The sequence below is a fragment of the Scomber scombrus genome, chromosome 1 (genome assembly GCF_963691925.1).
Source record: "Scomber scombrus chromosome 1, fScoSco1.1, whole genome shotgun sequence".
NCBI classification, from domain to species: Eukaryota; Metazoa; Chordata; class Actinopteri; order Scombriformes; family Scombridae; genus Scomber; species Scomber scombrus.
The window spans coordinates 28,107,515-28,130,979 of record NC_084970.1 but is presented as its reverse complement, the minus strand read 5'-3'; the positions used below and the strand labels follow the sequence as shown (position 1 = coordinate 28,130,979).

General features: G+C 36.9%; 2 protein-coding genes across 3 annotated transcripts; one reads left to right on the top strand and one right to left on the bottom strand.

The window, feature by feature from the left end:
• Positions 1-657: 657 nt before the first annotated feature.
• tmem208 (transmembrane protein 208) lies at positions 658-8,201 on the bottom strand. 2 transcript variants are annotated; one of them, XM_062424776.1, is made up of 6 exons: positions 8,039-8,201; positions 3,973-4,069; positions 3,655-3,714; positions 3,416-3,552; positions 1,540-1,624; positions 658-1,371 (listed from the first exon to the last, which is right to left on the bottom strand). In XM_062424776.1, the coding sequence occupies exons 1-6, from the start codon at positions 8,089-8,091 to the stop codon at positions 1,234-1,236; spliced, it is 570 nt and encodes a 189-aa protein (XP_062280760.1). In that variant the 5' UTR covers positions 8,092-8,201; the 3' UTR covers positions 658-1,233. The 2 variants fall into 2 exon arrangements, with proteins under 2 accessions (XP_062280760.1, XP_062280767.1); XM_062424783.1 differs by having other exon boundaries at positions 3,973-4,068; positions 8,036-8,175.
• Positions 8,202-11,518: 3,317 nt separating this feature from the next.
• slc39a1 (solute carrier family 39 member 1) lies at positions 11,519-18,607 on the top strand. The gene is made up of 4 exons (XM_062424765.1): positions 11,519-11,770; positions 12,960-13,090; positions 13,611-13,925; positions 15,667-18,607. The coding sequence occupies exons 1-4, from the start codon at positions 11,656-11,658 to the stop codon at positions 16,018-16,020; spliced, it is 915 nt and encodes a 304-aa protein (XP_062280749.1). The 5' UTR covers positions 11,519-11,655; the 3' UTR covers positions 16,021-18,607.
• The last annotated feature ends 4,858 nt before the right edge of the window (positions 18,608-23,465 follow it).

The window sequence follows — 23,465 nt, the reverse complement described above, 5'->3', positions numbered from 1 at the left end:
ACACAATCACACAATTAAGACTGAATGCAGAGCAATTTAAATGAACTGAACATTTTTCTACTAACAAGGTGAATTGTCACAGCCGTTACAGCACAGCACAGACTTTAGCTTTGGCCAAACATTCCTGCTTCTGATTTAGGAGGCTAAAATCCCCCCAATAACTCTGAGAACTACATCACAAGCCTTGATGTTAGAAAACTGGTTGGCGGTGGACCCAACACTTTATAAAGAAAAGAATTTTAATACTGAAATGATTTAATTCATGATCCCCTGTAGACATGTTTTAAGAAATATTAAAATACTCTGCATTGAGTAAATTTGTGTCTAATATGGTTTTTCCACAAAAAAAAGAACAATTACCTTAAAATTCCTAAAATAACACCTCCTTCTCCCTGAAAAATCCAAAACCTATGAATATGCAAATGTACACTCATCATACATCATTCTGCACAGTGAAGCTCAAACATTGAAATGATGTAACAAAACTGTGACTGCAGAGGGACTTTAAGGCACTATAAGCAAGATTTAGCCTCCTGGTGAAAAGTGTATACAATAGCTTTTTATGGAACGGAGAGCAGTGAGATATAACTTTTCATAACAGCAATAACAAGCCTTTCTGACAAATTTGAAAAAACAAACTTTTCTTGAAACACGTGATCGACTCCACACATTGGAGGAAGTTTTTATTACAAAAATGTTCCCATTTTCTTATTAAAACTTGAATTCTATCCAGTTGATTTTTTTTTATAAGGCTTTAATAGCTCACAAACAAAATCTCTCTGCTCTGTAATGATGGATTGCTGATTAATTCTGTTACATTTGTCAAAAACAACAAAATAAAAATACAAACATGCCATGACAGAAGAGCCTCTGGCATCATTTCATCAGTGTATTGGGGGGCTGCTGTGAGGGGGGGAATTGATGGAAATCTGCAGGGGGCAGTGTGACGGCATTGTGCAATACCAAAACTCTAATATCTCTGCATGAGGACAAATGACATTTGGACCGTGACATTATCTAAATAGGGAACATTTCATTTCATAATTTGGGGAGAAAATTGGATTACAGGAGAAAACAGAAAGAAAACAAACATGGAAAACAAGATTCCACATTATCAGATTTGGGTTGAGTTTAACTTAATAACAAAATTTCTTCCTGAATAACTTATGAGTTCCATGCTATCTGTATATTAGATTCTGTGTACAAAAATACTGCTCCGTCTGCTCTGCAGCATCAGAATCTCCTCATCTGTCTGCGCTCTTGTCTTCTCTGCTTCTTCTCGTTCACCTCCTCTGGTGCTGAGGGGCTTTCTGCTGTAAACCAGGGGCCCAGGATGTTCACCCACAGCAGGTGCATGGCACGGGCCGGGGCCTGGGTCACACACAAGACAAGATTATTTAATTATTAAAAATGAAGAAGAGGAATCAGGCAGAAACATTAAAAGTAACAATGAGACACAACTGTTGAAACTACTGATTGTTAGATAACAGCTATGTAACCGGACTCATCGGGGTAAATATATTCTACAGGAGCTCTTACCAGCAGCCAAAGATACCAGAAATAAGACGAGATTGCGCTGAGCACTTGTACTATGGCTGTAAGCAGGATAACGTCCTTCAGGTGCCTGAAACAAAAAAGAGACGGAAAAAAAAACGAAGCGTTTCCATTTAAATGAAGAAAAACCTTTGTGCTCCTCTGCATCAGTGTAGATTTAGTTTTAATGATGGGGCATCACAAGGAAGTCAGGGCTTCTTTAATCAGACAAACACAACTAAATACTATGTGGGTGTTGTTTATTTACATAGGTTTATATTGAGCGGACATTGTTAAAGATCTCCTTCAAGCATGTTTTAAGGCATGTCAAATAATCTGCTTTGAATTGTATTTATCATGTTTTCTTATTAATAAGGATAAGAACGCAGTTGAAAAGTGAGCCGCTGCTGTACGTCGGAGAGACACTCAGTTTATTTCAATACTAACAATACTACAATTTATTGCTGACAGAAAATATGTTTGTACTAATTCACCCTCCTATGACGAACTAGTAAACCTTCACATTCCTGAGAGCTATGGTTCACACATTAGTTAATTATTGTATTTTCTGTTTTACAAAGGTGAAGCAGCCTTTTCATTTGTGGATTTTTAAATAACATAAAAATCAAATCACTATTCTGTTTTCATTCCTTTAATTTACGTTTCTGGAAAAAACAGAACGACAAAACAACCATCATTCCTTATAGCCTAACCATTGCAATACATTGTGTCAATGTTTTCTTCCTTATACGTTCACATCACCTCACCTGGCACTCTGTGATCATTCAGTTCTTGAAATGGTTGATAGCAACAGTCATCATTGGGCTCTTCTTATTGGTTATACGTGTGTGTAGTAGTTTTTTTTAGACATACTCTGTAATGGTTTTGCACATAGCCCTCAAATAGGTCGTTTATGATGGAGATAATAATATTTGACATGACGTGCCACACTGAGATATGAATTACAATCAGACTGGAGCATCAGTGTAAGGACTAGTCTGGCATTTGTAGTCTTATGTCCATCTATGACGTCAGGTTTTTCAAAATTGCAAATTGCATTTCATATTTTTCTGTACTAAGTGTGTTGAGCTTGTACTTCAGCGATAAGTTAATATAAATGTATAGTCTTTATAACCATAGTAAATTAAATTTTTTTGAGGTGTAAAGTGGGAGGAAGGGGGCACTTCAAGAGTGGTCACCACACTGTGTTAACCCTAACTAATTGTGATGTCACAAATCATGCTCATAGGTACATGTATCACACTGAAATTCAAGGTGAGCACAAAGAAACTTTCCCCATTCAATAGATGAATATCAAAACAGTCGTCTAGTGTCAAACTGCACATAAATCATCCTGCACAGTGAATCTCAAACCTCACAGTTTTGAGTCCAGGGGGACTTAAATATTGGCCCCTCTAAATTAAAAACATAAATTCAGTGATTTTTTCCCCCAGTAAACAGCCCCAACCTGTTCCACCAGGGCAGACTTTGTGCATACTCTCTGCCTGCTACAAAACCCAGGGCTAAAACAATACAATAAACCTCTTGCTACTACTCAAAAGCTTAATTTCAAGTTGAACAGAGGACACATTTTATACATATTTTAGCAATCAAACACCTGTAAAACTGTAAAAGTGAGTTCCACTTGGCCTTCTGTGTATTCTACACCTGGTGTTAACATCTGCATTTAATCTACTTTACACTTAAAATCATTTTTATGAAGTATCTGCTGTATGTAGCCTGAAAACATATTTCTCTTTCTCACACAATCCACATGTAGAGTGCACTCTTCACCTCACATGTTCAGCATTCAGAAGCATCCTGATATTCTGTTTTTGACACTTTTTGAGCATGAATTATATTCTTTCCTTTGGTTACTTACTCCGCCATTCCCTGCTCCATGTTTAAGTCTATTCCTCCATCGAGGAGACTTCCATCGTCAGCAAACACTGGCTTTGCCATAGCAGACATGGAGCGGTAACTCCCGATGTACACTGCTAGTGCAAACATGAGAAACAGCTACAGGAGGAGGAAAGAAAGAAAACGAAACAAATTTGTGATTATTTTGTCGACAAATTTTGAGATTTTTAGTGATGTTGTAGTTTGTTTAAATACACTCACCCATGTCCAAAATGTGGATGAACTGTAGAACATCAAAAGATTTACAGCAGCATATATTGCCTGTGGAAGAAGAGCAGTGTATTTGAAAAAAGTTTGAAGTTCGGCTTTTGTCATACAGTGAAATAAAACAAGTTAATTTTTAAAAATGTATGTCATGCTGGACTGAAGTTACACAAGTTCATGTACAAGCGTCAATCTAATGGGAAGGATAACCATAAATTCCACATCATTCAATCAAGGACTGCAGTGTCCAGGCCACTGACATTTACACTTTTTTTTTTGACTGACACAACACAAAGTTAGGGTCGAGGTTCTTACATTAGCTCCGAGGATGACTCGTGTGTAGAACTTTAGAGTCCCCTCGTTCTCCTCATAGATCTGCTTCTTTCCCTTTGTGCCAACCTTCCCTTTGGGCTGCAAGGAGGAAAATGAGAGAAAGTGATTTTAGCAATCAGGTACGCATCTTGAGTCTTAGTGCAGGTTTTCAGGCATGCTGTTTGTTGGCAATTCTGCAACACACACAAAACACTACACACTGAATCTTACATTTTAAAACATTCTTCAAGAATGAAATCTCTTGCAATCATTGGGAAAAAATTCTATTCAAAATGAAAAACATATTTGAAATTGTCAACACTCACACACACACACACACGCATAAAAATGTTTGTGCACTAACTAAACAACCAATCAGTCTGAGCTTTTGCACAACAAACAGACCTCAGGTAAGCTCAACTCTTTCGTGAGAACTTTGCAAAGCAACCTTAGGAGGCAGTGAAATTGAAAGGAAGAGGAAGAGAGAGAGGAAGAGAAAGAGGAGTAGGAGGAATACGAATACAAGAACAAAGAAGGGGACCAGGCAGTAGACGGAAACATATTTCCTACAACATTATGGCCACTATGGTGAACCATGTCATAAATCATAACTTGACACTGAGGGAGGCTGGGCAGAGACTCGAGACCAACCTGTGTCGCCATACAGTATCATCCATAATATGGACATTTGGACTGGAGAACAGATACATCTTCAACTTTCTACACCGGACTGTACCTATGTAATAGTTACACAACACACATCAACATTCTGCATTACAGTAAAATACAATGTTAACCTACAATATTAGAAAGCCATCAATAAAGCCACCAAGGCGGTGAAAAAAGGCCTCCAGGTGGCTGTGGATCACAAGGGACAAGCCGTTTTCTAAAACTTCTCTGACACAGGCTGGGAACTGATCACTCCCAGTCGGGTCGCCTTGGTGAGGGGGTCTCAAGTTGAAAGACCCGAAATCCCCAATGACCCCAGGTACTATCACTGGTGACGTGTCCAAGTGCATCACAGGATGTATGTAAAGTAGGTATAGTGCTAATACAGTTCTGATGTTACTGTGTACAGTATGATAGTACGGTACATAAAAAACAACCTAACCAATGACATCATGTTATTACATTTTCTGCAGAACTGCCAGATCACCTGCTGAGGGTTTAAGACAACTTCAAATCACCCATGAACAGGAACTGGCCATATTGTATTGGTTTTAATGGTTTAGTGTACGAGAGAAAATCATTGCCGATCACACAAAATTCCATAATATCAACTGTGTCAGTATATCAACACCCTGCTGCATCATACGTCAACACCAACTTACGATGAAGCAGCTGTACAGGGCCGCATTTGGGAGGAACAGTGTTAGAGTCAAAGACCTTTGCTATGATTATGTGCAAGTAAGTATCACTGCACTATGTTATACAGTAATGGCAGTAGATCGCATCCTGTTAGTACTGCATAAATACATTCAGACATAGCAGTATGTGACCTATACAGGTACCCCCATTCTCGGGTTAGGAGGTGGGGGGTCTCTGCCTTGTAGTTTTTGACTGAATGTGTCTAATCCAATCCACCCATCCCCTACTCCCATGCTTGTGTGAAAAATAAGACATTGTAGTCCTGTGTTATGAGTTACACCATAGAGTTACTCTGTTACACAGAGTCCTGGACTTTGAGGCAGCTGCACAGCCTCATGAGTTCATTTTCATTAATGAAGCTGGATTTAATCTAGCTAAAACCAGGCGTCGAGGCTGAAATGTTAAAGGACAAAGAGCCGTTGTGAATGTCTCCGGGCAGCACGGGGGAAATATCACCATGTGTGGCGCCATTAGTCTGCTGGGAGTTCTTCATCATCATGCCACCCTAGGTCGCTACAATACTGCACACGTAATCACATTTCTTTCATAATGTAATTAACAGGATGGACCAAAGCAGCCCACGTTTGTTGTCATCTGGGATGGCTCCCCATTTCTCAATCTGATTGAGGAATTCTTCATGACTTGGCGTTGGAAAGTGTATGAACGCCAACCACATGCCTCCCCGGGTCTTCTGCAAGCAATCGAAGAGGCATGTGGAGACACAGAGGTGGGGTCAGCCCAGGGTTAGATATGGCACACAAGGCAATATTTTCCCCTAACTAAGTATGACATTGCTTGTGATGCGATGAGGTGATGTGGCCAGACCCTAACAGAAGGCGGGATCCATAAATCATCCACAGGATCCCTTACAGTCCCTTACAATGCTATTTTTTGTTTACCATTGCATTGTAAGTGTACTGTAATTATTTCTATTTCTGTGAGTTTACAGAAACATGTTGTATTGATTACTGTACTGTAATTTTACTGTTCTTTGTGTTTTTTGTTGTAGTTGCAATGGCAAAGAATAAGCTGTTTTTTTTTCTGAAGCTTTTCTATTTTTGTGTTCATTGAAATGTGAGTACTGAACAATCTTTCACAAAAGCTTGTATGAGAAAATTTAAAAAAGGTATTCGAAGTACTAAAGACGGCAGTGTTTTCATAAATGTCATCAGTGTTTTGATGCTGTTTTAAAGGAGTAATTTAAATGGTGCTTATGTGTTTAATTTTTTTGCATATTGTTATTTTGAAAAAGGATTGTTATGTTTTGATGGTCGAGTTTCATTTTGACATAGAGGTAAGATGTTTATCTCCAAGTGTTGAGTCTTATTTGGCTCTTGTGTAGTTTTGACACAATGAGCCAAATTCCACAAGAAGTGTGTTGGCATTCACGAAGAACTTACGTAATATCTGCTTCATTCAGTTTCAACTTCAGATTCAGATTTTTCTTCTTTATTCAATATTTGAGATGTTGACCTCACTTGATTTATGAATTTTATTCTCCCTCATATCTTAGAATAGTAATACAGCCTAGACGATGATTCAGTATTTTACATGATATTATGAATCACACAAATACTAGCACAGCAAATAATGTACCTTTGAACTTTGGCTCTTCTCTGCTGGCAATAAAATTTCATAACAAAGCATATCATGACAACAGTAAACAGAAATCTTTTGATTGTTGACTGTTGTGGACAAGACATATCACACACACACACACACACACACACACACACACACACACACACACACACACACACACACACACACACACACACACACACACACACACACACACACACACACACACACACACACACACAGGCTCACAATGTTTCAAGTCTGTCTTGAAACCACAGTCAGGTGTAGGCCTGTCACAATTATTGCGTCTTGACTTGTCGTACAATGACGTAATTATCAACATCATCATGTCTATCAACGTATCTACATGGACATGACTGGGGTCATTTTTTTGCTGTAATCATTCCTCTTGTTCATACTGACCATTAGAAGATCCCTTCATAACGCAGTTACAATGTAAATGATGGGGGGAGGGGGCAAAATCCAAAAGCCTCCTTTTGTGCATAACATTTATTAAAAAGTTTATTTGAAGCTAATGTGACGCTTCAGCTGTCAAAATTAGTCAAATCAAGTAGATGCCTTTCAACATTAGTCTTTAGTGCTAAAGTGCCTCTTTTTATTACTATACTTCCACTGAAGCTCAACAAGGAAACACAAAGAGTGACTTTAATGCTAAAGAGTCTGTAAATGTGGCAGATATCCACTTGATATTCTAACTCTGACTGCTGAAGCCTTAAATAAGCTTCAGATCAACTTTTAAACACAATGTTTGCACAAAATGACTGCATGGACACACTGTAGATCTTTCACTTACATTGAAAGCACATTTAAATGGGATATTTTACCAGCCAGTATGAACAGGAGGAATGATTACAGCAAGGAAAAACCTCTTTCACTGATCATAAGGGCACCTGACTGATGGCTTCTGTCACATGGCACATTTTAATTGATTACAACTATGATTCAGGTTTGTTAAATATTCTTTATATATAATGTGTTATAGTGTTTGTTCTCGGTGCATTTGAGTCGGTGTGTTCAGTAAATATGAAGGTGAGTGTAGAAATGAATGAGTGAGCAGCTGAGAGGTTGTCAGATCCTGCTTATTTGAGTCTCTCACCGCCATTCGCTCTCAGACCAGGTGCTGCTTTCTTCCTCTTTCCTCTTCTTTGACATGGACCTCTGACCCGCTGCCTCTGCACTCCGATATTATTTCACTGCATCAAAAACAAGAAAAATGAGAGTCGCTGCTGTTCAATTTCTTGTAACACATCAGCATTTGGGGTTGCTGGAGAGCAATATATCCGGCGCAGGAAAATTACATCATCAACTCGTGTGAATAACATTTGAAATTTGGAGACAGGATGCCATCTGCTGGTTATAGGCTATATTATTAAAAAAAAGTCACAGGGCAGCAGGAAAGAAAATGTAGCTGTGATTGCCTATGATCATGTAATTAAAAGATTAATTATAGTTTTTTTTTCTGAATGCCAGGGGTGTCAAACATATGGCACGCCAGCCAGAACTGGCCAGCCAAGAGGTCCAATTCGGCCGACTAGATAATAAGGTAATTTCAATTTTTCCCACTCTGACCATTCATATATTGAACATCAATCAGCAGCTTTTGTGCAAAATAATCTAAAAAACAACCATGAGACGTCATATTGTTGAAAGTGCACTCATTTTCACAGTAAATATATTGACCTACATGGAGTTATGTCTTATTTGCATAGGAACACTAATTTTATATGCTTAAAATTAAAAATGAATATACAAAATGAAGTTATTTTGAAATGGGATTATCCAAAATAGTGTAAAATGACAACAAATATGTATATAATTGCATTTTATAACATAACTCTATGCTATAGCAGTATTATGCTATGGAACACCATTATTAGATAGTTAAAGACTTAACACTCTTGTGGACTTTATCAAATTAAAATAACATACTTTTTAATATGTCAGACGGAGTTGACAGCAATCAAGTTATGAAGTATATAAATGTCAATTTTAACAAAAAGTGTTTTAATGAAAAACCTGTTCCTTTACATGGTTTGTTAGCTGAGACCTGTGTTTATAAATATATAGATTTCAAATTAATGTAGAATTATTTTATAGGTTATTGTGAAATTGTTTTACTGGTCTGGCCTACTTGAGATCAAATTAGGCTGTACGTGGCCCTTGAACTAAAATGAGTTTGACACCCCTGGCTTTAACACTAACAATGATTCTTCAAGCAGTATATTTGAATCCATTTTCACTCAGTTTGCAATTTAATAACACAGTTATAGATAAACTGTAAATATTGGTGTCTACATGCTACACTGTTTTTGCCAGTTGCCTTTCCACACTGACACATGTGAAAACACCTTTTGAATATCACTGACATATCAGAGCTTGAGCACTGTGCTGTGATGTGGATGAAGTCTTATAGTCAGACCCACAAAGAAGATGAGATTTAGCCCCATTTTTTTCTGTTCTTTTTTTCTAGGACAAATGTTTTTATTTTCTTCTACTGCTCTTTTTATTGTTTGAGGAGTGTTTGAACATTTTGAGAAAAATATAAATAACATTTTCTTCATATTTGTATTGATAGTTTATGTTCACAATACACATCCATACACATTTGGATTCCTGTGTGTATGTGTGTTTACTCCATGTGTGACAAACTGCTTCCCTGCACCGAGGAAAAGCAAAAGCCACAAGTGTTTTTTCATTTATGCTATGAGTGTGTAGTTGATGCTTTGTGTGTTTATTCAAATGATGGTTTGTGTGTACTGTATTGGTGCAAAAACAAATGTTTAAAGAGTTTGAAGAGTTTTGCAAGAATAGTTTGCTTTTGCAAGAGATTTATAATGTTTTGCTGGTTTGGTGTGAGGTTTTGTGGTTAGTGTGTAGAGTTTTGCAAAATAGCCTATAGTTTCAAAGATTGTGCCTGACAAATCATAAAAAAAACTGTGATGTGTGCATGTGGCTTCAAAATCTTGGCTGAATTTGCACACAAAAAAACCCCCAAAACCCTCACAAAGAGCAACCAGTACTATCTTCTAATAAGTATAATCAATGAAATACAGAAAATAATGTAGCATATTGCTAGAGTAGTTAAAGAAGTCTTCAGATCATTAACTTCTCGGTAAGTAGAAGTTATTTTAATTTTTTTCTAATTATCTTAATTAATTGGTAAACTACTAAACGTGGGAAATATGAGTAATATCATCTTCAGTGTGTTAATTTAAGTTTAGTATCAGCATATATCACAACATCACAGATTTTCTGGAAAATGTATTAATAAAATGTTTATACATGACAGATCAGACAGAAATGGATGTGGGCTCTTGGCTGAATACATGCGGGCCAAATCTAGCCCTATAAAAAATGATTTGTCCTCCTGATGAAAGTTTTAACTTTCATAATTTACATTAAAAACTTAACACAATTTTTCACAAATCTGTTGTAGATAGCAGAATAAACTCCAAGGCTTCTGAAAATCCAAATTATTGACATATAATACTGCTCTCAAATGAGGAGTGGCATTAAAATTAGCCTATAGTTTCACCTTAGTCTACTATCTGAACAGTGCATGGTGATGAAATTAAGTCTAATAAACCTATGAGAAATTCTAACACAGTTTTAAAACTTTGGCTTATGTGATCCTGAGATTTGTTGGTTTGCAGCCAGACATAAATGGGGTATTGATACCATTTCTTCCCCCTCAGATACAATCTTAACCCAATTATTTTATTCTTAAAAAGTCCAAGTTTAATTCTAAATAAATTAAAAGAAAAAACAAACATAGGCTGCACTAACACTGCACTGGTTAATGTCCCCCATGGAAATCCTAATAAAAACTGGCCCATAGTTGAGCCTAATTGCTGACCCCTGCTATATGAAATTCTGCACATAAAACTGTCGTAGTGTAATATTATAAAGTAAAATTTGGTAGCACAGCAGACCAGACTATAGACTGCATTTAATGAAATTAATATACAGTCAGTGGTCTAGACAAATTGTTATATAGGATTAAGTGACATTTTGAAACTGGTTGTTCCCAAAGTAAGAACAGAATTAGGAAAGAAGGCATTTAGGTTTTCGGCACCAGTTGGTTGGAACAATCTTCAAGTTGAACTTTGTCTTCAAAACCTGGTACCCTTGACTGTTTTTAAGGATCTTGTGAAGGCTCTGGAGTCCAGGCTCTCTGTATGCAAGTGTGTTATATAAGTGTTTTTTATTTGACTATTTATTTGTTGTCCGATTTGTATTTGTTTTTAACTGTGTTTGCTGCTGTCTTGGCCAGGTCTCCCTTGTAAAAGAGATATGACAACCGAGTTTCTAAACTCAACCGATTTTCCTATCTGAAAAATGTACTTATCTTGCAGACAGACTGAATATGAATATATCCTTCCCTGTTCTCATCATCCAAAGTGAAATCTGCCAATCAGAAAATCCTGCAGATAGGAGGTTTTGCTACTTAAAAGTGTTGTAATGTAAAAGAGTCAACAGGAGGCGCCATTTCTCATGTTTTGCAATTTTCTAGAAACTTGTTTTTGTACCCTTCTCAGCCTCCGTAGTCTGGGTGCCTGGTCTACTTTCCAAATAACAACATGATGGTCGCTGCTGCTTACAGTATAGGAGGGGAAACTTGTCGTCGAGCGAGCTTCGGCTTTCTTAAAACCTCATCTGATGATAGTAGAGTTTGGTGGTGAAGCTTTTTCTTAAACTGACACCTTACAGTTCAACATGGATTACCTGCTGCAGGTGAAAATAGGCGCTCTGGTCGGGTTATTGTTCCTAACTCTTCTTTTTGGATTCATCCCTGCTCGAGTCAAATGGTTCAGCCAAACAAATGGGTCAGGTAGGTAAAATAAACCTTAATCAGCAAGTGTGCGTATATATCAGCATTTATCAATGTCACACATGGACGTAACCTAAAAATCTCAGAAATCAGGTTGAAACATGTCAATTAAAAGTAAAGATTGTTTATATTGAATCACTTGTAGTTTTATTACACCAATGCCGAATTAAAGTAGGAAAGTCAAAGCTTCATTTGCAGTTTTTATTCTTGCTCTACAGTCAGTTACTGTTTACAGACAAACAGGTAAAAGGCTAAATTGCCAAAACTTTCAATGTAGTTTGGTGCTAAAGCCCCATCAATGATGAGCAGAACAGGGGCTTTCTGACATTAGTCGCCTGTTTTAAGTGAATAATTTTTAGCTGTAGACAGGAGTTGTAGAAGTACTTATCTGCTATTGATTTTATCAACTGTGACTTTAGAAAACCATCAACGATGTGTTAACAGCTGGTGAGATTACAAAGAGATAATACACTGATTAATAATGAGGTGGATAAGCTACAATCATTGATCATAATAACAAATACCATTCAAGACATACATGCTTTACTGCTGTATTGTCATAAAACATCCACACATAAGTATTACTTCTTCTTGCACCATTATAGCCTAATTATTACTTATGTTAAGCTACATGGGGGGATGTGTACGGTCCTTTACTACCATTAATAAACCCTCCTCTCAACTCTGGGCTGGAGTCACCTGATATGGATGAAGCCTAAAGCCTTCCTAGAACATGGTCACATGTTAATGTATGTACAGCACAGCCAAATGAAGGGTGTCAGGGTGGTGGACTTTGTCTGTCCTTTATTAGATGGAAGTGAAAGTATCATTTCTCTCTTATTGCATCCTTGCGTGTGTTTCAGTGGAGTCAATTTCGATACTGTGCTGAGTCATTTTCACTCCTGTGCTTTATGATGCTGATGTGTCACATGATCTCCCATCAATCAGTCTGAAATTGCCTCACCTCTTACTTATTGCTTCCTTTTGGACAATTAATGTTTTATTTACCAAGTTAGAACGATTTTTTAAAAGAAATTCACTAAGTCAGAGTCAGACGCTCCATAGCTGAGCCTAAAATCGGAAACCATTCTTTTACATTCTAGTTCATATCCTCCTGTTTGTAATAAATCTACCCATGTGTGTTAATTCATCTTACAACAAAAGACATGTTTCATCTTTACTTTTCCAGAGACCCATCGCACCGTTTTGAGTCTGATCAGCTGTTTTGCCGGTGGGGTTTTCTTGGCAGCATGTCTGCTCGACATCATTCCAGATTATCTGTCGGACGCCAGCACCGCGCTGGATGCTCGAGGGCTGGAGGTAAGTGCAGCTCTGGACAGATCTGGAAAAGCTTGGGGTCTGGAAAGAACCTCAAATATATTAGATCTGCAGCAACAGTAATTAACTTTATTTTATTTGTGTACAGCTGTTTTTTTATCATGGACATTTCCTTCACAAATATGCAAATAGGTCCATGTACGTTATGCATAATGTGGTGCAGTGACTTCTAACCAGAGGATACTACAGGAGTGAATTGTGTTAAAAACATTAATTTTAAAAATCAATTCAAAAGATCCCATTTGGAAGATGATGTCAGGCTAATTGTGCACATCTGACAGTGCTGGGATAATATGAGACAGAAAATGTTGGCTACCTCTGCTGTAGTTTACTAAGTCTATATTTTTATTTTATAGAACAGCAACAACAGCTTTAACATGTCCAATTCTGGATGACTGAGAGTTTTATGCAGATACTGTGTTGAAATATGGTTATAATCTCTCTTGACTTTACCAGCCTGAACCTGCAAACTAGTTAATCTCTATATGTTGGTCTCACACAGACCGACTTCCCCGTTCCAGAGTTCATCATAGCTGCCGGCTTCTTCATGGTCCTCATCTTGGAGAGGATGGTCCTGAATTGTAAGGAAATGGGAGGGACTCAGGACGAGAGGGCACCCCTTATACACGACAACAGGAACGGGCACGGTCATGCGCATGGCATGGCTTCGAGTCCTGATCTGGAGAGCAGCGGCCATCATGTCCATGTTGACTTTCAGGCCCACTCCCCCTTCCGTTCCTTCATGCTCTTCCTCTCTCTCTCGCTCCACTCTGTTTTTGAGGGTCTTGCCATAGGCTTACAGAGCACTGACTCAAAGGTAAGAAGAGAGAAAGTACTCAGTGTTAAATCTGCCCAATGTATCTTCTTTCCTATATACATTTTTTTCTCCTTTATCTATTCAGGGGAATTTCTCTGGGAGCGATGCTCTCTTTTCCAGTAACACCTTGTTCACATTCCACATTCATATCTTGAAGCAGCCCAGTACAACCACAATCTGATCTGCTTGAATTGTTGAGGTTAAGTGCCTTGCTCAAGGGCAGCTCATTAATGGTAATGGGAGGGGCAAGGACTGTTTCTTCACATTCCCCACCAAGATTTATACTGCCGGTCTGGGGGATTAAAGCTGCGACCCTCAGTCACAAGCTTGCTTCCTCTAACCTTTAGACCACCACTTCCCCAGAGGGTTTCAGTGTGTGGCTTCAGGACTCTGTAGCAGGAATGGAATCTCGCTGTCATGAGAATCAAATCTGTATCTTTAAGTCACAAGACCATCTCTAAACAACAACATACTATCAGTGCTGCCTTGGGACTTTTCATCTTCATATAATGTACTTTGTTTTAGTTTGTTTACAGCTTGGGTTTTATCATGGACATTTCCATAAGTATGTTGAAAAAATTAATTTAGATAATATATATAAAAGCTTTATTTATTTATGTAAATTCCATGGTTAAACTGTATCTTACTACCAGCTAAGAATCTTGTTTTTGCTGACCTGCATTGGTTGAAGTTCTTACCTTACTTCAGTGATATGATTTGTTTATGATTATTAGGTGTGGTTATAAGTGCAGCAGAGCATAAATCAAAGAGAGGTATGACAAACGATAAATTCCCCACCAGATTTTCAGGTTAGTGTTCAATCAACAGCATCAGCTTGTCTGTTCTTGTTAACTGCCAAAAATAAGGAAGTTATTTTGATTCTTTTTTATCTTTAATCAGTAACCTACTAAAAGTGGGAATTATGAGTAATATCATCTGTATATTTATTTTTTGTTCAACATCAGGATATATCATAGCTTCATACATACAAAATATATAGAGAAACTGTTTATAAAAAACAGAGAGAAATAGATGTCTGCTATTTAGATATTATCTCATGATGTATAACCTCATATCGCTCAACCCTGTTTTCAGAATCAGACAGTGGCGGATAAAATACTGGAAATACTGAGACTTTTTACTTAAGTAAAAGTAGTAATAGCACAGCGTAAAGTCTTGCATTCAAAATCAAAAGTAAAAGTATTAGTTGCAAAATGTACTTAAAATATCAAAAGTAAAATTACTCATTGTTCATTGTGTCATGTTTTATTGTAAGTGGAATCAAAGATGATTGAGATCCTTTATTGTCAAAGTGAAAACAGATCTTGACAAAGGTGTCTACATTAATTCCGAATATAAAATACATAATCGTCTGCCAAATAAATGTGTGTCAATCTGTTTTTACTGGGAAAGTTTAAGAAAAGTAAAGTGCAAGTACTTCAGAACTGTACTTAATTACAGTACTTGAGTAAATGTACTTTTTTACAACTAAACAACTAACATAGAATATCTACACAAAGATTATAATGTTGATGGACAGTTTATCATCAGGGGTTGTGGATTGGTTGGATTTGATGTTGAACAAGTAATGAAAGCTGAATCATTGACATTAAAATTCAGCCCAGCCTTTAAATACAGGGCCATAAACATTTGTACAGACTGTTTGAAGATAAATTATGAAGGCAAAGCTGATATAGTTGATAGAAATAACCATTAAAACCTGTTTTCTTTTTTTCTCCAGGTTTTAGAGATCTGCATTGCTATACTCGTCCACAAGAGCATCATAGTGTTCAGCCTGTCGGTGAAGCTGGTCCAGAGCGCAGTTCGTCCTCTGTGGGTGATTGCTTACATCTTAGTGTTCGCCATAATGTCACCTTTAGGTATCGCCATCGGTATCGGTGTGATGGAGGCCAAGCTAGAAGCTGGAGCCCTAATCCAGGCCATCCTGGAGGGGCTCGCTGCAGGCACATTTGTTTACATTACCTTTTTGGAGATCCTTCCACATGAGCTCAACTCTCCAGGGAAGCAGCTTCTCAAGGTACTCTTCATCCTGCTAGGCTTCAGCGTCATGGCTGGCCTCACGTTTATCGGTTGACATGAAGGCCAGTCGTCATTTTAGCTGGTCAACATGTGACCTGGATGCTTTGTGCCAACTACTGCAGCTCCCACATGTGTGGGTGACCTTTTTACCCAAAGACAAACTGTTCTCATTATAATGGACACACTGGCCACACTGTTACTTCCAACTTTGGAGTTTGTCATGTCAAATGGAGTATGATAACAGTAGCTGGTTTTTATTTCTTTTAATATGCTTGTTTTTAAAATGTCCTAATTGAGAATTATTTCTCAATATAATTTCTTTTAAGGAGGATTTTATATGAAGAGGAACCACTTAATGATAAGTTGTGAATGACAGAGAGGGGCACAGGGGAAAAGTCCTCTCTTTATCACTGGCCTAGTTTTGAAACATGCTTTGGATCTGCAAACAAAATCTCTGCCTCTGACCTTTGACAAGATTGAGGAAACCACTGGAAACAAAGGGCCGTCCCTCACTGTGTGTACATCATACCTTGTAATTAATTCAATCGTGGGTTTAACAGCACCTCCAAATATTTCATGTTCACATTTGATTTGATTTGATTTGCAACAAATTAAAAGGGGAGGTTTGACAGCATTTTGTCTCTAATAAAAGCACTGCTTGTGCCTATACTTTTGTTGAAGTATTATACAGTACTCTGTGTTCTTTAGTACGAGCTCAGCTGGATTGTTGGTCTTCATAAATTGTTATTAATGGTGTTTCTACTGATCTGGGTTCACTTTATACATTTTGGGATTTTAGTGCAATCCTTTTTAGTTGTAGTTTCCAAAGTTGCACTCCTTTTAGTGCTCATTACAAACTGCATAATGCACCATTTCTTACATTTGTTTAGAGAAACTGGGGAAATGTAAACTGACTCCCTGATGCCTTAAGATGTTATATGCCAAAATGAGGTTAAAGAAAAAAAGAAAAGAATGGATGTCATGACACAAGATAGAGGATTTCTTTTTTTATATTGTTGGCACTTTTCCAATAAAAAAAATCAGTGTATCTCCACACTTGAGCGAGGCTGCAATGTAACAGGCTGTTGACAACCCACTACTTAAACAAGCTGATTGCTATTGTTTACAGTGTATTCACCTTTGGTCTTGTTTAGTCCACTCTGACACTTTATGTCTTATTAAAACATGATATCTACACTGAGTCCTTTACTTCTCTATTTGAAGTGTGGAAAAATACAGAAGCATAATTTCAAACCAACTGGAGCTATAAAAGAGACGCTAAATCTGCAAACTGACATCTAAAACTCCAGCAGAGGCCCAGGGACTGAGCTGTAGTTTTCATGGTCCGCACATGTAAACTGGCTTTAATAGAGTCCCCATTTGCCTTGTTATAGTAGGAAAAACAATACTTCAAACACATCTCAAAAACATCCAGTACATTTGTGCATCGAGTCTGTGTACACTCAAAGTCAGTCAGTGTTAAAGTCTGTGCATGTAATTATAGATTTAAACTGTCCCCGCTTCGTCACATTTCCTGTTTTAGTCTTGTGATTTATTTCCTGAGTGAGCAGGAAGTTGGGATGTGGTTGATAGTTGTCATAAACGAGACAAGCTAATGTCAGCAAAAATATGATATGTGATAGTCATTCAAACCAACCAACTCAATTGTGGTGTGCCTCAATTTTTGTGCTGATGTGCTCATTATCATGTGACCAAGACTGATGAAACTGTCTCCACCCGAAAAAGAAAAAGAAAAAAAACTGCCACTGCTTTCACTTCAGTGTTGTTACTTTGCTGTTTATCACAGTGTCACTCGTTTCTAAGAAATAAAAAGACATGAAAACATTGTACTTAACTAAATTTTATTACAACTTAATGGTGTGTCATAGCACAGTAAAGTGCACTAAGGCTTATATGAAGTAGTTGTGGGTGAATCGTTACATAAAGTATCAAACCTACATATACTAAGGCATGTTTAGAAAATACTAGCATCAATAGGATCAGTGTAAATATGCATTGATCTCAGATTAGATTGTGTCCTGAGCACATGGACTAATATAAACTCTTTACACTTTTGTGCTGATGAATGTGTGCATTCACACAGCATTTACCTCATTAGTTCAGACAATTTACACATAAACATTTTTTATTATCAGTTATTAATATCAGTGATTCTGACCCTGGTATCAAATCCGAAACTAATTGTAATAATATGAAATAAATGATGTGAAGAATGTCAGACATAGGACAATATAATAACAGTAATTATTACTGTACATGTGTATGATGTAACTATACCAAAACTATGTGTAATGTGTTATCATTTTTGTTGTTGGTTATGAGGTTTGTGTGTAATCACTGGGGATGAAACGTGCTGTCATCCTCCTTTGTTAAAACATACTGATGATGCCTTTGTGTTTCTGCAAATGAACCTGTTGCTAGTGGAGATTCACCGACCCGACCTTTTCAGTCTTGATACTGTTACCTGGATTTTGGGTATCGGCCAATGCCTGTGTTTAATTAATAGTCTGTATGGTATGCCTCACTGTGTGGGAGAGAGTGGGATGATTCTTTTATGCGTAAGGCGACATCAGGCTTGACTTAAACATTGCTTTTCCAACTTTGTAAAAAAAAATGTAACAAATAAATAATAAATATAAATGTATTGAATTGTTATTTATTCAAATAATGGTATCCAATACCAGATTGGCCCATTGTTACAATACACCATCCAGCTATTTTAGTCAGTTTTGCACTGATATCCGATATCAGTATTGATACATCTCTAATTGAGAGTAAAGCATACTGCACCATTACGAACCATTTAAAATATTTCAGTCCCTCTATTTCAACTCTAATTCTAATCTAAAGAAAGCCATTTTAAATGCAGTAACAATGGGCACTGAATGGTTATAGGTTTCTTCACCGATGTGGGCCTTTGGAAGGGGCCACTAGGTGGAAGTGTTGATCCTTTGATTGAAAGCCTGATATTACTGTGATCTTCCCCTCAATTAAGGATAGAGTTTCAGGATTATAACATTACTCAGATAGCTCAGATATTGTTGACATCCTGTAATACTGTTTGGAGTCGGTCAAAGGAGACCTGAATATTGGTTTTAGGACTTCACTTGAAACGTGTTTGAGATTTATAATTCGTATTTTAACTTTTTAAATAGCTTTTTGGACACTTCGCTTGATTTGCCTTGTAAGATTTTCTTGTGACCTTAATTCTTCATCAGTCTTTAATGAACAGTGGTTAAGATTTGTAGATCTTTTCAAACCAATTATTTTTTTATTCATATAACCCAATATCACAAATTTGCCTTAGGGGGCTTTACAATCTGTACAGCATGCAACATCACCTATCCTGGGCCCCTCAGTTTGAATTAGAAAAAAACTCTTTAATTGGGACAAATGGGTTCTGTTCCAACCCTAAAATCTAATCTGCATCTAAAGAATTTCAGACCATTTACACTTATCAAAGCATATATCCCTTCAGATCCTTTACTTAAAAGTACAAAAAAAAAGAAACTATCTAAAAAGACCCCATTACAAACAAAAATCCTGCTTTCAAAATTAAAGTATTTTCAGTTAAATGTACTGCAATGTAAATGCAGAATTCAGCAGGAAAATTGCACTTGACTGGCAATTCATCATATTTAAGTCTTGTTAAGACTAATACATCAACATGTAAGTACAATTTTACTGTTGTACTGTTCAGTAGTTCAGTCCAGTGGGGTCTAGCATAGGGGTTACATGCTTCCTAAAGGTCACAAGACAAATCTGAGGGGTCATGAGATGATTAATCAGTTAGAAAAGAGATGTGTAACTGCACACAACTCATACTCATCTGAATATAATCACAGATTTTATTGTAATGGGTCACAAGCCAAAATGATTGGGAACAACTGGTTAAGTCTTAATAGTAGCCATAAACTATAGTTGTTAGATAAATGTAGAGGAGTAGAATTAAAATGGAATTACTCAAGTAAAGTACAAATACCTTAAAAATTGCTTCCTGTCATTGGCTACCAGTACAACATAGAATTTACTTTAAAATGTTACTAATTATGTAAGAAGCCTTATGACCTGATATATCTATCTATCTATCTATCTATCTATCTATCTATCTATCTATCTATCTATCTATCTATCTATCTATCTATCTATCTATCTATCTATCTATCTATCTATCTATCTATCTATCTATCTATCTATCTATCTATCTATCTATCTATCTATCTATCCATCTATCTATCTATCTATCTATCTATCTATATCCTATATGTGAAGCACTTTGTACCCTATGTATGTATGTATAGTGCTATATAAATAAAGTTGTTAATATTATTATTACATGCATTACTTGAGTAAATAAAGTTGATTTCTTTCAGCAGAACAGTCTTTTCCTCTGTGTATTATGTATTCATGCAGGCCTTTTTGTTGGCTGGCAGAGTGACATAACATCAAAGATATGAACTGAATACCAGAGACGAAAACACTCGTATGGCCATGCCTGATGTGATACATGGAGGCATTGTTAACCCCTGTTTATTTCTGTGAGCGAATAGGAGTTTATTCATGAGCATCCACTAATGAGAGGTTCTGATGGAAGAACAATAGCAGAGTACAGTAAAGTCTGCCAGTTCCTGATGACAGAGGCCTCAGTGTGTGGAGGAGGGAGACCGAGCGGAGCATCAGGCTCCTGTGTGAGAGGGACGCTTCCTCTGTTCATCCACAGCTCATTAACCTCTTCTATCAGCTCAGTTATGGCACTCAACTGTATTCTCTTCTTTTCTCTCAGACATGATGCAGATTATGTCCTACGCATACACATGGTCTGCTTTTTCATGCTGGGATGGCATGCTTTATTGTTAGGGTTCACAAATGTCAAGAGGGACGAAAAACATGTGCAAACCATTTGATCATTTAAAACTTACATCAATTAAACAACATTAAAAACGATTTCTATAAATGTACAATTCAGTTCAGGCCCTTTTGTATTAAATCTAAACTAATCCAAAGTACAAATCAAAGTAAAATAGGTCTAGGTAGGTGAAGGCAAAGTGAAAAGGCATATTAAAGGTGAGAAGTACAATACAGAAAAATTGAAAAAAAACCGAAGTGCACACACCTAATGATTTCACTTAATGATGGTGTTACAGGAAAGGTAGGAGGAGGTCAGATAGGTATTGTAATTCATCCGGATGGATACATGGATATGAATGTCACTGCAATCCATCCAGTAGTTGTTGAGACATTTCACTCAAATCCACAAATGTCAACTTCTTGGTATTGAAGGAAATTCAGGGATCACCAAAACTCAATGAATTTGTATGACAATTGAAAGTTGCAAAGAAAAGAAAACTTTTATTTATCAGTGGTGAAAGAGGAAATGTCATTCAGATTAATTGTCTTGAGACCATAAAAGACTGTATGAAATGTCACAGCAATCTGTCCGATATTTGTTGAGAAATTTCAGCATGAACCAACCAACCATGACCATGAGATTCAGATTACTCATCACTGTAAGGAACACATAATATATATACAGAAAAAATAATACACAGTACCAGTCAAAAGGTGTGTCCAAACTGGTATTGTATCAATATAACAAACTATCATCAATCTAAAGACAAAAGAAAGTAAACATGATTTGATTTTCAATGAATTCATAAATAGCACAGGAGAGGGTTATTTGATTTCCTGGTACAAAGTTGTCTGATGTTGTGCAATCATGGAAAAATAATCCATAAAGATTTCAAACAATGTGCAGAGAGGAATGTGTAATGTGAGGGCTTCTACACAGGTGGTCGTCTCGCTCATATGACATCTCCACAGGCACGAGAACATCGAGCTCAAATCCCACCTTTCATGTTGTACGTGTTGGGTTAACATCCAGTCTGGATGGGTGACAGCGAGCATGAGTCACACTATGAGATATGAGAGACAGAAATGAGAAAAAGATTTGTAAAAGTCTCCAAAGTCATATAATGTTGTGTTTGTTTCTAACAGGAATGAACGAAAAACAGAAGAGTCACATAAAAACGTTTTGGGTTATTTTCTTTTGAGATTGTGTAGCTTCCAAATACAATGATATGTGATGAAAATAATACGAAATTACTGTTTTCCAGTTTGGTTTAGTCTCTGTGTCTGTCTGTCTGTCTGTGACTGTTCAGCTCTCTGTTTTGTGGTTGCACTTTCAGAATATGAACACTTTTCAGCAGTGGATGTTGACAGTTTGGAGTATGATATAAAAAATAGTTTCTGTTTTCTAAATTGTTTGTTTGTTTGTTTGTTTTACTTTATGATTTTATTTCTTACAATGTTTTTGGAAATGTTATGATGTTTTCAATTCAGTTATTCTGTTTTATTATTTGTATTTATGTTTTGGGAAATTGTGGTGTCTGTTCTGCCTTTGTCCTGTAACATCTTGTGACATCCTGTGACATTCGAACACATGTTTTTCTTAGGTTAAAGGTTAAAAGTCAGGTATAGTTTATGGACCAGAGGCTGTTTTTCCTTGAATGATCAATTGTTCAGAATGTGGAGTTTTTAGTGTTGCCAAAACGGGAGTAGGGAGAGAGACTCAGATCGGCACCAGGGACTCTCTCAAGATTGGATGTTTGACACTGTTCTCTTTTGTAATAAAATCTTTAAAATATACAAGTGAGACGTGTCAGCGGTGGTTTCCTTCTTTTTCATCAACACATCAAGAGACAACCATTTTTATACTACAAAATGTTTTAGAAATGTGAGTTGTTATACTTATAATGTTTTCTGTTTTGGTATTTACTATTTTGGTGTTTTATAAAAGGTTATGTGTTCTGTGTTAGTTGTCCGAATTTTTGTGTGTTCATTTTTGGGTTTTCTAAATTTTTTAATGTGTTATGTGAAATGTTGATGACTTTTCTTTTAATCCAATGCAGTTGTGTTTTGCCACTGTAGGCTACCATACTACCATAGTGACCAGTTCAGACCAGTATGCCTCTCATCCTCCATCACAGCTCCTCCTTCACTTCCCAGTGTGCATTATGTAGCCACTCATTGTAATCCATTGTGTCATTTTAATCCTACTTTGAGTGACGTTTCCAGTAACTCCTCCCCTCCTGGTCCTCTCCACTCCTGTTGTCTTTGCCACTCTCTGTAGCTCGCTCATCCCGTCTGTTTCAGGTAAGGCTGCTCTGCTCTTTGGTTAAATTGAACCTCTAGTACTGGACAGTTTCTAGATGAACAGATCAGGAAATTAAGATATTAAAACTATTTAGCATGATGATTAAAAGTGAGAAATAAAAGAAAACAATTGTAATAAGCAACACTTGCAGGACAGATAACCATATTTTACTGCAAAGAAGGAAGGTGTCTCAAAATAATTTTAGTGGTATCATATCTTTTGTTCATTGCACTGTTTGATATTCTGTATTTAACTTAATTTACACCTAACAGCAGAGTGTAGAGTAGCTTTCTCATGTAATTTGGTTATAAATCTTACACTCTAAG

Coding starts and splice junctions, on each gene's coding strand:
- tmem208 (XM_062424776.1), bottom strand. CDS start 8,091: ATGTCAAAGAAGAGGAAAGAGGAAGAAAGCAGCACCTGGTCTGAGAGC. Junction 4,070..8,038: donor ACCTGGTCTGAGAGCGAATG/GCGGTGAGAGAC, acceptor TTCCTCCTTGCA/GCCCAAAGGGAAGGTTGGCA. Junction 1,625..3,415: donor ATGGAGCAGGGAATGGCGGA/GTAAGTAACCAA, acceptor TTTTTGTTTCAG/GCACCTGAAGGACGTTATCC.
- slc39a1 (XM_062424765.1), top strand. CDS start 11,656: ATGGATTACCTGCTGCAGGTGAAAATAGGCGCTCTGGTCGGGTTATTG. Junction 13,091..13,610: donor TGGATGCTCGAGGGCTGGAG/GTAAGTGCAGCT, acceptor GGTCTCACACAG/ACCGACTTCCCCGTTCCAGA. Junction 13,926..15,666: donor TACAGAGCACTGACTCAAAG/GTAAGAAGAGAG, acceptor TTTTTTCTCCAG/GTTTTAGAGATCTGCATTGC.